Source organism: Hippocampus bargibanti, linkage group LG11 (genome assembly GCF_051943395.1).
Source record: "Hippocampus bargibanti isolate YZ-2025 linkage group LG11, ASM5194339v1, whole genome shotgun sequence".
Classification (NCBI taxonomy): domain Eukaryota; kingdom Metazoa; phylum Chordata; class Actinopteri; order Syngnathiformes; family Syngnathidae; genus Hippocampus; species Hippocampus bargibanti.
The window spans coordinates 3268778-3285545 of record NC_142744.1 but is presented as its reverse complement, the minus strand read 5'-3'; the positions used below and the strand labels follow the sequence as shown (position 1 = coordinate 3285545).

Sequence of the window (16768 nt, the reverse complement as noted above, 5' to 3'; positions counted from 1 at the left end):
TAATAATAATAATAATAATAATAATAATAATAATAATTACAAAATGTCTTGAAAAAAATCACGCCTGAAACGATACTTTGGTCATCAGGCGGCCATTTTAGGCCATTTTATTATAATAATAATAATAATAATAATAATAATAATAATAATTACAAAATGTCTTGAAAAAAATCACGCCTGAAACGATACTTTGGTCATCAGGCGGCCATTTTAGGTTCATTTATGTTATTATTATTATTATTATTATTATTATTATTAATAATAATAATAATAATAATAATAATAATAATAATAATAATAATAATAATAATGATCATAATAATCATAATAATCATAATCATAATAATAATACTAATAATCCATTTGATTTCTATGCGCCTTTAAAAACTCTCTAGCTCTATTTGAGTTACTACCGGGTTGAGTGAAGGCTGGTGCGTGTGGCTGCCGCTGCTCACCCACAGAAAAAAAACTTAACCTGGCGCTTATAAATTAAATGTATTATTATTTTTATTTTTTTTCATGCATTTGAAACGCTTCAGAAATTCCAAAACCTAACGTGGAGAGAAAAAAAATGACACGGAATGAGATTTGCCGACATGTTTTCCATTATTTCCTCCGTCACATTCATTAAGGACGTCGGGAGAGGCGGCGACGGGTAATTTCAAAGTGAAACATGGCGATATGCGCTCGGGTGGCGCTGACAAAAGGACTCAAATGAGAGAAAGCTTTCCGAGCATTTCCAAACTTGATGGACACAAATTATGAGGCGCTTCCAACTCCCTTTTGTGTGCCTTAATTGGAATGATAATGGAGATTTTTTTTTTTCTTCCTTTTTTTATGAGCGGCGGCGCTAGTGGTGTTTTCTTGAAGTGGGGGACTTGAGTTCTTCTGAATGGATATTAGCGAAAGCACTTGCCTTAATGCCTCCCCGCTGAACCCACACAAAGAAAGTCACTTGCCACTTGCAGGACGGCCAAATTCGTAGCTGACAATCACGGCGCCGTCGCCGCCATAACTGGCCTCATTTCGAGGACGGTGGGGAAACAAAAGCTTCTGACATTACGGCTGCGTGGAAGTCCAGGATGCACGAATACAGTATGTTTGCGCCTTATATGCAGGTGTGCCTTGTATACCGAAAAATAAGGTAAAGGCGCTACACAGCTTACAAACGAGATACGTTCCGAACAGTTGTTTGTAAGGTGAATTTGTTCGTAAGTTGATTCAGTGCTCTATTTTGTATGGAATGTATTTTTTAAGGCTAATATTAGTATGTTTAATGAGGTTTATATAAGTATGTTTGCACCTTATATGGAGGTGTGCCTTATATACAGTCAAATAATGTACAGATGCTACCCAACTTACAAACGAGATACGTTCCGAACGGTGGGTCGTAAGGTGAATTTGTTCTTATGTTGCTTCAGTGCTATATTTAGCATGGAATGTATTTTTAAGGGTTATATAAGTATGTTTAAGGTTTCAGTGCTCTATTTTGTATGGAATGTGATTTTAAGCCTAATATAAGTAAGTTTAAGGTTTACATAAGTATGTTTGCGCCTTATATGGAGGTGTGCCTTATACAGTAAAGTCTCGTTATATCGATATTCAAGGGAGTCCGAAAAAATATCGATATAACCGGGACTATCGATATATCCGACCCTGTTTGCATGTAATTTTCTCCGTGCGTGCATAGAAATAGTATCGCTATAACCGGGACCATCGATATATCCGATATCGATATAACGAGACTTTACTGTATACCGAAAAATAAGGTACAGACGGTCCACCATTTTACGAACGAGATACGTTCCGAGCATAAGGTTCATAAGGTGAATTTGTTCGTAATTTGCTTCAGTGCTATATTTTGTACATGTACAGTGATACCTTGGCTTACGAACTTAATTGGTTCCCAGACGGAGTGTGTAAATTGAAAAGTGTGTATCCCAAAAAATAATTTCCCATAGGAAACCATTAAAATGAGAATAATCCGTTCCCAGGTCCACATGAAACATAATTTTCTACTTTCTAATTTTCTAAGCTGTAAAACTACACAAAATATACCTTATTTTATGTATAATAAATGTGCTCTGATATTATAATTAAAGTGTAATTATAATTAATTAGTGGCCAGTTTCATCAGCATTAAACACTTGATGAGGAACGTAACCTCCTTCTTTCACCATCTTGAGGAATGATCCCTTGTAGGTGCTTTCTATGCGATAATTTTACCTTGTTCCTCATCAATTGTGTTCTGTTCAGCTGGGTTGATAGCTTTTTGCATCATATACGCTGCCTTTGAACTGTCAAAGTTGAAACTCTCTCACTGTCGTCTGCCTGTGTCTTTAATGTTTAAACCACCTCCCCTCACTGCTGCGTTCTTGACCAATCACGTGGCTTTAACCGAAGACTGGGGGCGGGGAATAGAGGACATAAACAGTCAGCTGCCATTTTCATTGAGGCAGCTCCGTGTACGAAAAAAGTTCGTCTGCCAAGGTAAAGTTCGTATGCCAAGGTAAAGTTTGTATGCCAAGGTAAAATGTTCATACATTTTACGTTCGTAAACCAAAAAGTTCATGAGCGAAGGGGTTCGTAAACCGATGTATCACTATACTGTAATATGCAAATAAAATAGGATGTTATTCGGATATCAAGGTGACAAAAAGGCACACGAAATTTGTATATTGAATGAAAAACTGAATTTTACGGGTGGTTTTCAAGGAGAGTGAACAAATCAACAGAAAAAAATGGCCGTTGTTTACGGCTTGTAGCCGTAAATGATGGGCGGTGAGAGCCGGCAGGCAGTCGTGTTCCATAAAGTGGATCTCAAACACACAAACACGGACACACACTTCCCATTTACGTGTCGTATGAAATTTTAAAGAAGATAAACAGCCGAGAAGTGTCGCTCTTTAAGCCATTAAGCTAACCTTCTGTGGAGGGTAGATTTTTTGTCTATCTTCTCGCTCTCTCCTTTTATTTATATAAATATTTTTTATGGACTTTGTTTTTGCATCTGCTTGACTAAACAAAGACCCCCGCCGCCACCACTCAATCCCCACTCTAGTCCAATGAGAGGAGACCCCCGCTAACCCAGTCAAAATAACGTAGCGCGGTGAGCAAACAGCGAGCGGAGAGGGAATCAATCTGTGGGAAAGGTGGCGGGATTACTTCCCAAACCGAAGACTTGTTTAAGATCAATGTGTGTGTGTGTGTGTGTGTGTGTGTGTGTGTGTGTGTGTGTGTGTGTGTGTGTGTGTGTGTGTGTGTGTGTGTGTGTGTATTTGTCTTGTGGAGGCGTGCACAAGGGTGGCAAGCGGTCATGAGTCAACATTGACTCGCAGGCGCAAACTCGGCGAGAGAGATTGCGCTTTCTATATCGTTCGAAGAGCGAAATACGACTTGGTACACAGTTTTTGACTGTCACTTTTTGTTTTGTTTTGTTTTTTTAAACTGACATTTGTACATGTGTCGTCATTTCACAGGTTGGGAATGAAAGTGGTGAGCTTATATTAATATAATAATAATAATAATAATAATAATAATAATAATAATAATAATAATAATAATAAAAGACTCTCAAGGACACTTTACAGCCACAGAATAAGTTTGATAGCTACGTAGATAGCTAGCTAGATAGATATATAGCTAATAGACAGCTAGCTAGCAAGATAGCTATATAGCTAATAGACAGCTAGCTAGCCAGCTAGATAGCTAATAATAGTAATAATAATACATTTCATTAATAAGCGCCTTTCAAAACTCTCACGAACACTTTAGTCATAGGATAAGTTAGATAGCTACTTAGATAGCTAGCTAGTTAGATAGCTATATAGCTAATAGATAGCTAATAACAATAATAACAATAACAATAATAATAATAATAATAATAGATTATATTTTAATAGATTATATTTTCAAAACTCTCAAGGCCACTTTACAGTCACAGGATAAGTTAGATAGCTACCGAGATAATTAGCTAGCCAGCTAGATATCTAATAATAATAATAATAATAATAATACAGTAAAGTCTCGTTATATCGATATCGGATATATCGATAGTCCCGGTTATATCGATACTATTTCTATGCACGCACGGAGAAAATTACATGCAAACAGGGTCGGATATATCGATAGTCCCGGTTATATCGATATTTTTTCGGACTCCCTTGAATAGCGATATAACGAGACTTTACTGTAATACATTTCATTTATAAGCGCCTTTCAAAACTCTCACGGACACTTTAGTCATAGGATAAGTTAGATAGCTATCTAGATAGCTAGCTAGTTAGATAGCTATATAGCTAATAGATAGCTAATAACAATAATAACAATAACAATAATAATAATAATAATAATAATAATAATAATAATATATTATATTTTAATAGATTATATTTTCAAAACTCTCAAGGCCACTTTACAGTCACAGGATAAGTTAGATAGCTACCGAGATAATTAGCTAGCCAGCTAGATATCTAATAATAATAACAATAATAATAATAATACATTTCATTTATAAGCGCCTTTCAAAACTCTCACGAACACTTTAGTCATAGGACAAGTTAGATAGCTACCTAGATAGCTAGCTAGTTAGATAGCTATATAGCTAATAGATAGCTAATAACAATAATAACAATAACAATAACAATAACAATAATAACAATAATAACAATAACTATAATAATAATAATAATAGATTATATTTTAATAGATATTTTCAAAACTCTCAAGGCCACTTTACAGTCACAGGATAAGTTAGATAGCTACCGAGATAATTAGCTAGCCAGCTAGATATCTAATAATAATAATTTAATCATCATAATAGTAATACTACTACTACTACTACTACTGCTAATAATAATAATAATAATAATAATAATAATAATAATAATAATACATGTGATGGATGCTCATTTCACCCAAAATGAACCGAGGTGAATTTTTGGGTATATGCGCGTACCTCATACTGCGTGATGACGCCATACGTCTGCGCCGGCTCTCGCCACGTGAGCACAATCTTCTCCTCGTAGGCGCTGCCCTGGACGGACTCCAGCGGGATGACACCGGGCACTGCAGGGCGGCGGGGGGGCACCCACACGGCGGTACAGATTAGTGACAGCGATGAATAAAAGTGGCGCCCGTTGCCTTCACTGTGATTTATCCCGCCCGGTTGACAATCATCCAAAGAGCTTTTCAAGGACATCCATTACACAAATGGCCGACGGCCAAAGTCAAAGATATTTTAATGGGAATATTTCAAGTCGTTGACAATAACGATACGCACGCCGCGCATGTCGTATGGCGGAGATGAGTGGCGTGCGGGCGCACATAAATAAAAGGAGGTCGAGCGCCATCTTTGACTGGATGTTGACGCAGGCTCGTGACATTGTTGTTCGCTAGCCATAAATTTTCATCTAATACGTTTATCAATGGGCTGCTTCGATGGGATTGCTTGAAGGGTGGCAGCGGCTAAAAAGTTTGTTTTTGACTTTCCAAATCACAGCTGTTAAAAATGTATCTGTACATGTAACATCCGACTTACGACCGGCTCAATTTACGACCACCCATACTTACAACCACGACCTCCAAACCCTATTTTTAACATTTTAAGAGGGGGAGTTTGCGAGTCATTTTGAATGGATTTCGAATTAGATAGCTACCTTGATAGCTAGCTAGTTAGATAGCTATATAGCTAATAGATAACTAGCTAGCCAGCTAGATAGGTAATAATAATAATAATAATAATAATACAGTAAAGTCTCGTTATATCGATATAGGATATATCGATAGTCCCGGTTATATCGATACTATTTCTATGCACGCACGGAGAAAATTACATGCAAACAGGGTCGGATATATCGATAGTCCCGGTTATATCGATATTTTTTCGGACTCCCTTGAATATCGATATAACGAGACTTTACTGTAATAATAATAATAATAATAATAATAATAATAATACGTTTCGTATCAAAGCGCCTTTCAAAACTCTCACGGTCACTTTACAGTCGCAGGGGAAGCCACACGCGCCAGTGTTTACTCAACCCGGAAGTCAATAGACATAAAGCTAGCTAACTAGTAGATAGCTAATATATAGCCAACAACCCGGAATAAATCAAATAGAGAGAAAAGCTAGCTAGCTAGCTAATAGTCAGTTAATAGATAGCTAGCTAGATATCTAGCTAGATAGCGTGACACCTAGATAGCTGTATAGCAATTTTGGAATTTTACAAGTTGGATTTGCTTTTGCGGGCCGAATAAAATGATTTGACAGGCCAGATTTGGCCCCCCGGGCTTCATCTTTGACACCTGTGCTTCAAAAGTTAATCAAAAATGAAAACAATAACTTTGCCGCCACTCTGAACGGGTTTCCGGAAGCTCACCGTCTTCATCCGTCTGCACCTCCAGCTCGGCGCTCTCCTTGACGCCCTCCGGGTTGCGCAGCACCAGCTTGACGCTGAGGTTAGTGTAGGGCATCAAATTGTGGATGGTATGCTGCGGGTCGCGACCCTGCGTCTGGTAGCACACCTCCTCGCGGGTCTGCTCTTTGCCGCCCACCCGCGAGCGGTACTGCGCCGTCAGGTTGTAGCTGTGGCAGCGCGTCACGTTGTAGCCTAGCGGCTCCCAGCGCACCGTCACTTGCCTGGATTGGACGTCCAGAACCTCCAGACGGCGAGGCCCGTGCATAGGCTCTACGGGGACATAGAGGGAGGAGGGGAGAGTGTGAGGCCACATGCAGACAATCAATTACGTTTCATGAAACGCCAGGTGGTGCGCATTCGTTTCGGGGAAAATTGGAGAAATGGACGCAATGTATGCGGCGGCACAACCTCCGCTGTTCTTTTTTCTTTTGGCAACGTTTGACACCTGGTTGAATTTCATCCGTTTGAAGTCGACGCCTTTCCTGTTTCAAAGGCGCAGCGCGATGGGGGAGCTAAGAGCATGCAGCGACGCATGCATGCCGACGCACCGGTAGCTACGGTGCGAGGCCCCTGCGGGGGGGGGTGCGGTGTGTGTGTGTGTGTGTGTGTGTGGGGGGGGGGGTCACATCATGCCTTCAGAGAACACCATCTTTTCAAATGGCGGCTCGGTATGGCAGCATGGAGAAATGGATTAGGTCACACTCGGACTGGAGGTACATTATCTATCTATCTATCTATCTATCTATCTATCTATCTATCTATCTATCTAGCAAGCTAGCTAGCTAGCTAAATTCGCTGTTCCTAATTGAGCCTTTAGATGGCAGCGGTTAGCACACACAATAACTTCTATAGACGTTATGATGGGGAATAAGAAGTTATCACATTTAAAAGTTTTACGCTGTTATATGCTTAGTCAACATGTGTGACTCGAATACACAATTGTAGCACAGACAACCTGGGGTCAATCTGAGGTCAACAGACACAGCTTGTTAAACTGTTATCTTTATCTAGGAGATCTGGCCTTGGACAGAATTTAGGACTTGGGAAATTCCTTTATCACCGGAGTAATTTACGACTTGAAACTCCTTCATAGGAAGAGCTCATTAGCCAGGTTACAAATGTATCAGTTCATGGAAAAGACAATGTTTTATTGCTTACAGCTGTTCGTGCTTAGTCTCAAGAGGTGTGGTATTCTAATCAAGAAAACTATATTTTACTAATGTATTACTATAATTTGCATATACTCTCAATAAATAGCTTGTCAGAGGACTGCAGAATTCAAACGTATGTGATGAATGGCTGTGTCTCCTGCCGGCAGTAAAGAAAATCTTTCTGGGTTCGAGTCTTTGTCCACAGTGTCCGATCAAACATGTCCGGCAAATTGGCGTTTTCATGTTTATTATGTTTCTTAAGTCATTATAAGTGCCTTGCATGCTGGGTCCGAGTGGACAGTAATTTCATCTGTGCTGTATGTCATGCATATTAGCATATTTGACAATAAAGCTGACTTTGACTTTGACTTGACATCTCTGACACGTTATTAATTTAATGACTTAGGCTGCGGGCCGGAAAAAAATGACCACGGGCCGCATTTGGCCCTCGGGCCGGACTCTGAACACGTCTGCAAAAATTTGTGCGCGTGATCCAAATTCAAACAGAAGTCATGTGATGTTGACATCAAACAGAGTATGTAACACGTCTCTAAAAATGGCCGTTCTGATGATATGAAGTAGCACCGGTAAGCACCATTTTGAAATAGCTTACTTCACATGTACATAAATCGGAGTGACCAACAAGTCTGCATGTCAATATTTTATGCCGGGAGGTTGATTCCGTGCCGATAGCGCTCTTGATATTTGGTGTCTCACCCTGCGGGATAGTAACAGTCAGTTGGACATCGCCTTTCCTTCCTGTTACGATAAATTCTCGCTGATAAGGGGTTGGGGGACACGGGGTGTCACATGACACCTACCCCCCTCCCCATCACCTTGCAGCATTTTTAGCGTTAGCTTTCGCCTCCATTCCTAATCCCTATTTTGCTGCCGTCCCGCCTCTCCGACAAGGCGGTGTAGGCTCTCGGCCTTGAGATAATGGGATCAATTTCCATTCCAGGTCAAATTTGCAGCCCATTTTCTCTGGAACTTAACACTTTAGCAGCTATTACCAAGGAGACAGGGGCTCCATTTCAGCTCCCATCTGCCCCTAGGGATGCGCAACCCAGGCGGCGGATCGGGCTAGGCAGCCACGTTTAACATTCATAGGGTGTAACCGGGTGCTTGATTGGGTGGAGGAATCTTGTCGCACCGAAAAACACTTCTGAAGGAATACGTCGGTGTAAGCTCTCAGTCGTACAGGAGTGGTCCATCGATGAAAAGGTTTCTTCAGCCGTCATCTGTACTTCTTTGAAGGTGTCGGATGTTTCGCTTCTTATCCAGGAGGCTTCGTCAGCGAACAAAATCTTTTGCTGGTAGTTTCGGCCCTATATATATCCCTATTGTCCAGATGTGGCGGTGCCGAACTCTGCTATGATTGGTCCCTGCTCTCAGGTTGGGGGGGAGCAGAGGACTACTCCCTGTGGCTCCACTGATTACTTCTATTTTCCTGACTGATTACTTCTATATTCCTGACTGAGTATGAGGTCTACGACCGGCCTGATTGCCCCATTTGCTCTGGTATCACCTTGCCTATGTTGCCTAAGAAGTCTGTTGTACGAACGATCCAAATTGAACCTCACCCCACCATGGCGATTTAGCAATTTTATGATGATGATACTAGTGCAGCGTGTTCAACCAGGAACAAATTCCTTGTGTGTTCTACATACTTGGCAATAAAGATGATTCTGATTTTGATTCTGATTTGTGAAGGATTTTGCTGTTTTATGAAAATAGCTTCTTTTACTCCCCTTTCAAACCATCTATTTTCTTTCGCTAAGAGTTTAACCTCATTGTCGTCAAATGAGTGGTTGCGAGCTTATAGGTGCATATGTACTGCTGATTGAGGCCCACAAATATTATCCCTGCGATATTGATAGTCTTTTTTTTTTTGAGAATTTGTTTAGTCTCCCCAATGTATTGCTCTTTACAATTTTCATTTTTACAATGTATTGAATAAACTACATTACTTTGTTTTTCATTTGGCAGCCTATCTTTTGGATGCACTAATTTTTGCCTTAACGTGTTTACCGGTTTGAAATAAGTAGGAATTGTGTGTTGCCAAAGGACTCTGTAGTTTTTCAGAAACTCCTGCAATGTAAGGTACTGCTACTCCTCTCCTTTTTGTATCTTCAGAATTTTTGGTTTCATTCTCTATTCTTTCCTTTTGACATTTGTTGAAAGACCACAGTTTGTGAGTGCACTCCTGATATGTGTTGACTTCTTTTCTCTTCTGAAGGAACATCTGGGAAGAAAATTTACTCGACACGGGTAATATTAGAGAAACGAGGTCATAACGTTAGCTCAGGAGGCGCTAACGCTAGAAGAAAAGGCTGAGCGACAGACGCAACAGCTGCGAAGCGGCGGATGCCTTCCCTCCCGAAAGAGAAGATGAAACGGCTTTGCAAACGACCACCCTGAGGGCGCCGTGGCAGCACGGTGACGGCGGTTCACGTTGAGCTGGAGCGCTACAAACGTACCCGTCTGCAAAGTGGAAAACATCTGTCTGGAAGGGGGAGGGGGAGATGTCTGAAGCAATGATTTCATACATCAGCTTAAAAAATAGTTTGAGACAAAAGGGAGGCGGCAAACAGTAACAGTAGCTTTAAAGTAGCTAAATATTTGACATCTGTGTAAGTTCTCAGTCGTACAGGAGTGGTCCATCGATGAAAAGGTTTCTTCAGCCGTCATATGTACTTCTTTGAAGGTGTCGGACGTTTCGCTTCTTATTCAAGTTGCTTCGTCAGCAAGTCCATTGCTGGTAGTTTCGGCCCTATATATATATATCTTGGCCCTATATATATATATATATATATATATACAGTAAAGTCTCATTATATCGATATCGGATATATCGATAGTCCCGGTTATATCGATATTTTTTCGGACTTCCTTGAATATCGATATAACGAGACTTTACTGTATATATATATATATCTGCTGTCCAGACGTGGCGGTGCCAGACTCTGCTATGATTGGTCCCTCTTTCTCTTGTTTCTATTTATAAATGTATTTTATTTATTGCATTCTATTTGTGATTGTATTTTATTTATAGTACCTATGCTTGTCTGTGACTGTAAAGTGTCCTTGAGAGCTTTGAAAGGCGCTTCAAATGTCATGTATTGTTATTATTATTATTATGATTATTATTATCATAGTAAAGTCTCGTTATATCGATATTCTCGGGAGGCGGAAAAAATATCGATATAACCGGACTATCGATATATCCGATCTATCATAAAAGACTAGAAATTTGCCGGGAAATAAAAATAGTATCGTAATAAGCAGTGCTATCGATATAACCGATATAACGAGACTTTACTGTATTATTATTATTATTATTATTATTATTATTATTACAGTAAAGTCTCGTTATATCGATATTCAAGGGAGTCCGAAAAAATATCGATATAACCGGGACTATCGATATATCCCACCCTGTTTGCATGTAATGTTCTCCGTGCGTGCATAGAAATAGTATCGATATAACCGGGAATATCGATATATCCGATATCGATATAACGAGACTTTACTGTATTGTTATTATTATTATTATTATTATATTTGCTGGCCTACTTTAAGAACTAGTACCTTTTCAAGCGTGTAGTAAAAAAAACAAAGCGTAACACGCCACAAAGAAAAAGGTTAAAATCCACACACATTTGATCCAAAGGGGTTGGCGAGTCGAGCAGAAAATGCAACTTTTAAGCCCCTTTATTTGCGGAACTATCTGGAGGCTGCACTCAGGCGGGCCAAAAGGGACGTGCTTTAACAGCGGCAAAATTGCATGCCGTCCGGCCACACAAATCAAATTAACGCTTTAGAGGAGAGGAAAGGGAGAGATGGGGGGAGGGTGGAATAAATAAATAAAAGGAAGAAAGCGGCAACGTGTGAATCTCAAGCCGACAAGCCCGCCCGGGCGATGTGATTTGTGCAAGGGTGTCACACTTGCATCTGGTGGTGGAACGCCTCTGATAAATGGCTGTCAACAAACTGGAGGAAATATCACAAGAGCTCAACGTTTGCTTTTGGCTGTCAACAGAGCTATTAGCCGCGTTCTCGACAACTTGTGCGACGGCGCTCGGGCGGCGTGATGCGCAACACGGAAACGCCGCCGTGAACAGTTATTGCACTCATTCACTGCCATTCCTGAATTGATTCGGGACTTGAAAAGCATGATGCGGAGCGCCATTGGCGAATTCATCCTTGGGTGCCGATAAAGCGCTGGCCGTGGCCTCTGGCAATGTTTTTACCTTCCACAAGGAAGCAGCATTTCCCTTTTTTCAATGTTAGCGCTTTGTTCCAGCTTCAGCTGTTGTTAAAGCGTTATATAAACCAATATCTCTCCTCTTCCATCTAGAAGTGCTTCATGTCACAAAGAGGGTACAGCAAGTGCTGAAGACAGTAATGATGACAGTAATAATGGCTCTCTGTGTCTTTGCGTTGTCATATTATTTGTGATTTATTTATTTTTTTTACTTCAAGATGGCGCCGCGAGAGTGGCTCCCTTTCCAGCAGCTCCTGTATTTTGTTTTTCTACTTTTTTCTTTCCTTTCCTCTTCCTTTCATAACTTTGCTGCTGTGAAATGTAAATTTCTCCACTGCGAGACAAATAAAGGTACAGCGATACCTTGGCTTACGAACTTAATTGGGTCCCAGACAGAGTGTGTAAGGCGAAAAGTGTGTATCCCAAAAATTAATTTCCCATAGGAAACCATTAAAATTAGAATAATCCGTTCCCAGGTCATAGTTCGTATGCCAAGGTAACATTTTCATAAATTTAACATTTGTAAACCGAAAAGTTAATAAGCCAAGCGGTTCGTAAACCGAGGTATCACTGTACATCCAACCCAATATGTATGTATTGCATTGTATTTTGTGCAGCTGCCCCCATTTCAAGCTCATATAACTCCAGGCCCATATAACTTAGGAATTAACTTTTTTTCTGATGAAAGAAGAGTGTCTAAGGTTTCTCACATTGCATTGAATGTTTATGTAGTCCTAAAACTCAATAATAATAATAATAATACATTTGTATGCGGCTTTCAAAACTCTCAAGGACACTTTACAGTCACAGGATATTTTTTTCTGCGGGTGAGCAGCGGCAGCCACACGCGCCAGCGTTCACTCAACCAGGAAGTAACATTTTCTGTTGGTACTGCAATTTGAGTGAAAATGACAAAAACCCTGGCACCAGAGTGGACACATTTTTGTACATCGTCTGCCAGTGAATGTGTTTATAAAAACTTGATTCAACAACACTAATGCGTCGGTCACAATGGGATGTGACACAAGGAAGTGATGTATAAGGAAGCGGAGGGGAGTCGAGTGGTGCATTCAGGTGCCCTCAGTTTGGTCCAGAACCCATTTTTGGTTGTAAACCGAGACATAAAAAGAACAAACTTTTTGGTTGAAAACCGAATTGGTTGACAACAAAGACGTTCAAAAAGCGAATCTCCTTTCACAGCAAATACAAGCACCGGCGACTTCACCAAAGTAAAAGTACTGACAATGCTAATCCAAGATGGCCTCCCCGAATCGTATCTTTTACGACAAATATACAGACAAGAATATCTCAGAGTTAAGAAAAGAGCTTGAATGATATCACCGCTGCGCCGTTGACATTTCCATCCCCTCCCACCTCTCCCTCATCACCATCATCATCATCATCATTACGACGTGACATTTAAATCACGCTTGTCACAAATTAGCGGCACATTAGCGCCCCTTGTCAAACAACTCCCCAACCGCTCAAGTTTGCGCACCTGTTTCGAGCACCACAAAGCTTTAAATGTGATCACACAGGTTTATTTTTTTTTTGCGTTAAGAAAAAAATAATAATACAGACACTCCCCGACTTACGAACATTCGAGTTATGAACAAACGGTACATAAGATCATTTTTGTAGTAACATATGTAGTATTCTCTCCAGTCGTACATGTACATATCTTTATGTTTTATTAAATGTTTATTTTTCAGTACAACCCAATATAGGTTACTTATACAAGCCTTAAACATACTTATATAAACCTTAAGGATACTTAAATAAGCCCAATAATACATTCTATACAAAATAAAAGCACATAATCAACTTATGAACGAATTCACCTTACGAACGACCGCTCAGAACGTACCTCGTTCATAAGTTGGGGAGTCCCTGTACCTTATTTTTCGGTATATAAGGCACACCTGCATATAAGGCACAAACATACTTATATAAACCTTAAACATACTCATATAAACCTTAAAAATACATTCCATACTAAATATAGCACTGAAGCAACTTACGAACAAATTTACTTTACGAACAAACGTTCGGAATGTATCTTGTTGGGGAGCGTCTGTACCTTATTTTTTGGTATATAATGCACACCTGCATATAAGGCGCAAACATATTTATATAAACCTTAAACATACTTATATAAGCCTTAAAAACACATTCCATACTGAATATAGCACTGAAGCAACTTACGAACAAATTCACCCTACGAACGACCGTTCGGAACGTATGTCGTTCGTAAGTTGGGGAGCGTCTGTACCTTATTTTTTGGGATATAAGGCACACCTGCATATAAGGTGCAAACATACTTCTATAACCCTTAAACATACTTATATTAGCCTTAAAAATACATTCCATGCTAAATAGAGCACTGAATCAACTTACAAACAAATTCACCTTACGAACAACCATTCGGAATGTATCTCGTTAGTAAATTGGGGAGCGTATGTACACACGCTCGCACAGATATGGTAAAACAAAACGTGCTACACATTTCTTTCACAGATCTTTGACGCGAGTGAACTCAAAGCACTGTTTGCGTAGCATCTGGTTCTTGAACGGAAGAACAATTAGCTTATCAGATCATCCTCGGGTGCCACAAGCACACCGAGTCTTTATCGGATCCGAATCGATTAAGCGCAGAGACGCTGTCGACTCCCAAACAAGGACAAGAACACTTTGCCGGTGATTAGCCAAACAGTGTGGATGGAGTCCAGGCAGTCGCTATCTTGTTGCTAGAGTAACGATGCGCTGTCGCATATCTGGAAATACGACAGAATATACGTTGGAAAACAGAATAAAAACAGAAATGTCTTCCTCGGTGTGTGTACTAGCGCTAATGAAAATGACTCTGCATGTGTCGATTGTGACTGGATTGTGACATTTGATTCATTGCTATCGATCAAGCCAGAAAATCTATCGGTGCATCCAACCATACGTCTGCCTGCCTGTGCCTTCTTGATGGATATTTAGTGCTTTTCTCGATACTGCATTACATTAGACAACAAAATGATACATTACAATATCAATATTTTGTTCATCCCCCTCATAAAAAGAAACATATTTGACACTATATCATCATTTATTCTCTGCCATTCACAAATTTATTCGGGAATTGAAAATATGACGTAAAACGCCATTAGTTTAGGTTTTGATTTTTATTGCTTGGGTGCTGATAGAGTGCTGGCCAGACCTCTGGCAAGGCGGCAACATTTCCCTTTTTTCCCATGTTACTGCTTTGTTCCAGCTTCGGCTGTTGTTAAAGCACTACATAAACCAATATACAGTAAAGTCTCGTTATATCGATATTGGATATATCGATAGTCCCGGTTATATCGATACTATTTCTATGCACGCACGGAGAAAATTACATGTAAACAGGGTTGGATATATCGATAGTCCCGGTTATATCGATATTTTTTCGGACTCCCTTGAATATCGATATAACGAGACTTTACTGTATATATATTGCATTGTATTTTGGACAGCCACCCTCATTTAAAGCTCAGATAACTCCAGATCCATATATATTTTAGGAATTAACTTTTTTTTGATGAAAGAAGATAATCTAATGTTTCTAACACTGTATTGAATGTTTATGTAGACCTAAAACTCAATATTCTGTGGGTCCTGCGATTCAAATGACAATGACAAAAACTGGAATTTGACACATTTTTACACAATGTCTGGCAGTGAATGAGTTAAAAAAGAATTTAATAAAATACTAAAAAATAATATGACACGTGTATCGTTGATGACACGTTGTCTTAATCAGTGGCAGTTGAAAGGACTCCCAGCACGACTATTCAGTGTCGTCATTGTTTGTTTTTATCCTGTCAGGTTTGTTTTGTCTTGTCATGTTTTACTCATGGTTTTATTTGCTACTTTGGACCTTTCTCTTCTGATGACTTTGTTGTTTGAGATTTTGTTCCTGACGACTTTATTTGATACAATTTGTCAAATACACCCTGCTCCTCCCACCTCCCTGCATTTTTGGGGTCCACCAACACCATGTGTCGTTCGCGAAGAAGCCCGTTCTCCTAAAAGAAAATGGCAGCCGGCTTGTTTTGGTCCTCTATTACCCGCCCCCAGTCTTCAGTTCATTTCTTGAATTATAATACCATAGCACATTTATAGTACATACAATATGGTATATATTGTGTAGGCTTAGAAAATTAGAGTGTAGAAAATCATGTTTTATGGGGACCTGGGCATGGATTATGCTCATTTTAATGGTTTCCTATGTGAAATTAATTTTTGGGATACACACTTTTCTCCTCACACACTCTGTCTGGTAACCAATTAAGTTCGTAAGCCAAGGTATCACTGTACTACAATACAAGGATCATACTGTCGGCTACTAATTAATGATGACCTAATAGTTTGTCCCACACCCTGCTAAAAATGAACAACATGTGAAATGCGTGTATCAATACCGATACGAAATGTGAACAGGAAGACAAGTGTGGTTTTGGCTATGGGGAAGGAGAAGAGAAATTAGATGGCTTTTGCATTCTGTCAGTAGCAGAAAACATGTCATTGGACAACATTAAATCACGGTCAGGGTTTCTTCCCCCCCCCCCCCATCTCCTTTGGTGAATATGAATAAACGTTAAAAAAAAAAAAACTAATAGCTCACCAAAAGAAGGCTTTGAAGATTCTATTGCGCTACGGCGGTAGGGGCGATGGCTATTGAGGTAATGACACATCTTGAACACTCAGAAAATCATTTTCATATCCCACAGAAGCGAGACACGATGATAGCGGCCGATAACCGACAATCAGAGCACCCATACCTGTCCTCGAGTGCTAAAGAAGAGGCTCAGGCAGAGTACGAGGGGGGCGGGATTAAATGGATGTCACCAATGCTTACGTGGAGGAAAATTACGTGTTATATCAATAGCTGGCTAACTATTTGC

The 16768-nt window shown here is 39.9% G+C and overlaps 1 protein-coding gene across 9 annotated transcripts in view; it reads right to left on the bottom strand.

Annotated features, from left to right (window-relative positions):
* LOC148891161 (receptor-type tyrosine-protein phosphatase mu) overlaps positions 1-16768 on the bottom strand; it is a 188281-nt gene that overhangs the window by 84713 nt on the left and 86800 nt on the right. For all 9 annotated transcript variants that reach the window (XR_016116511.1, XM_089008956.1, XM_089008958.1 and 6 more), the window contains exons 8-9: positions 6381-6689; positions 4958-5067 (exon numbers count right to left, since the gene is read on the bottom strand). Coding sequence is in view for 8 of the 9 variants with exons in the window: in XM_089008956.1 (XP_088865082.1) it covers positions 4958-5067; positions 6381-6689 (419 nt within the window). In the remaining variant the exon portion in view is untranslated. The remainder of the gene's footprint in view (positions 1-4957; positions 5068-6380; positions 6690-16768) is intronic.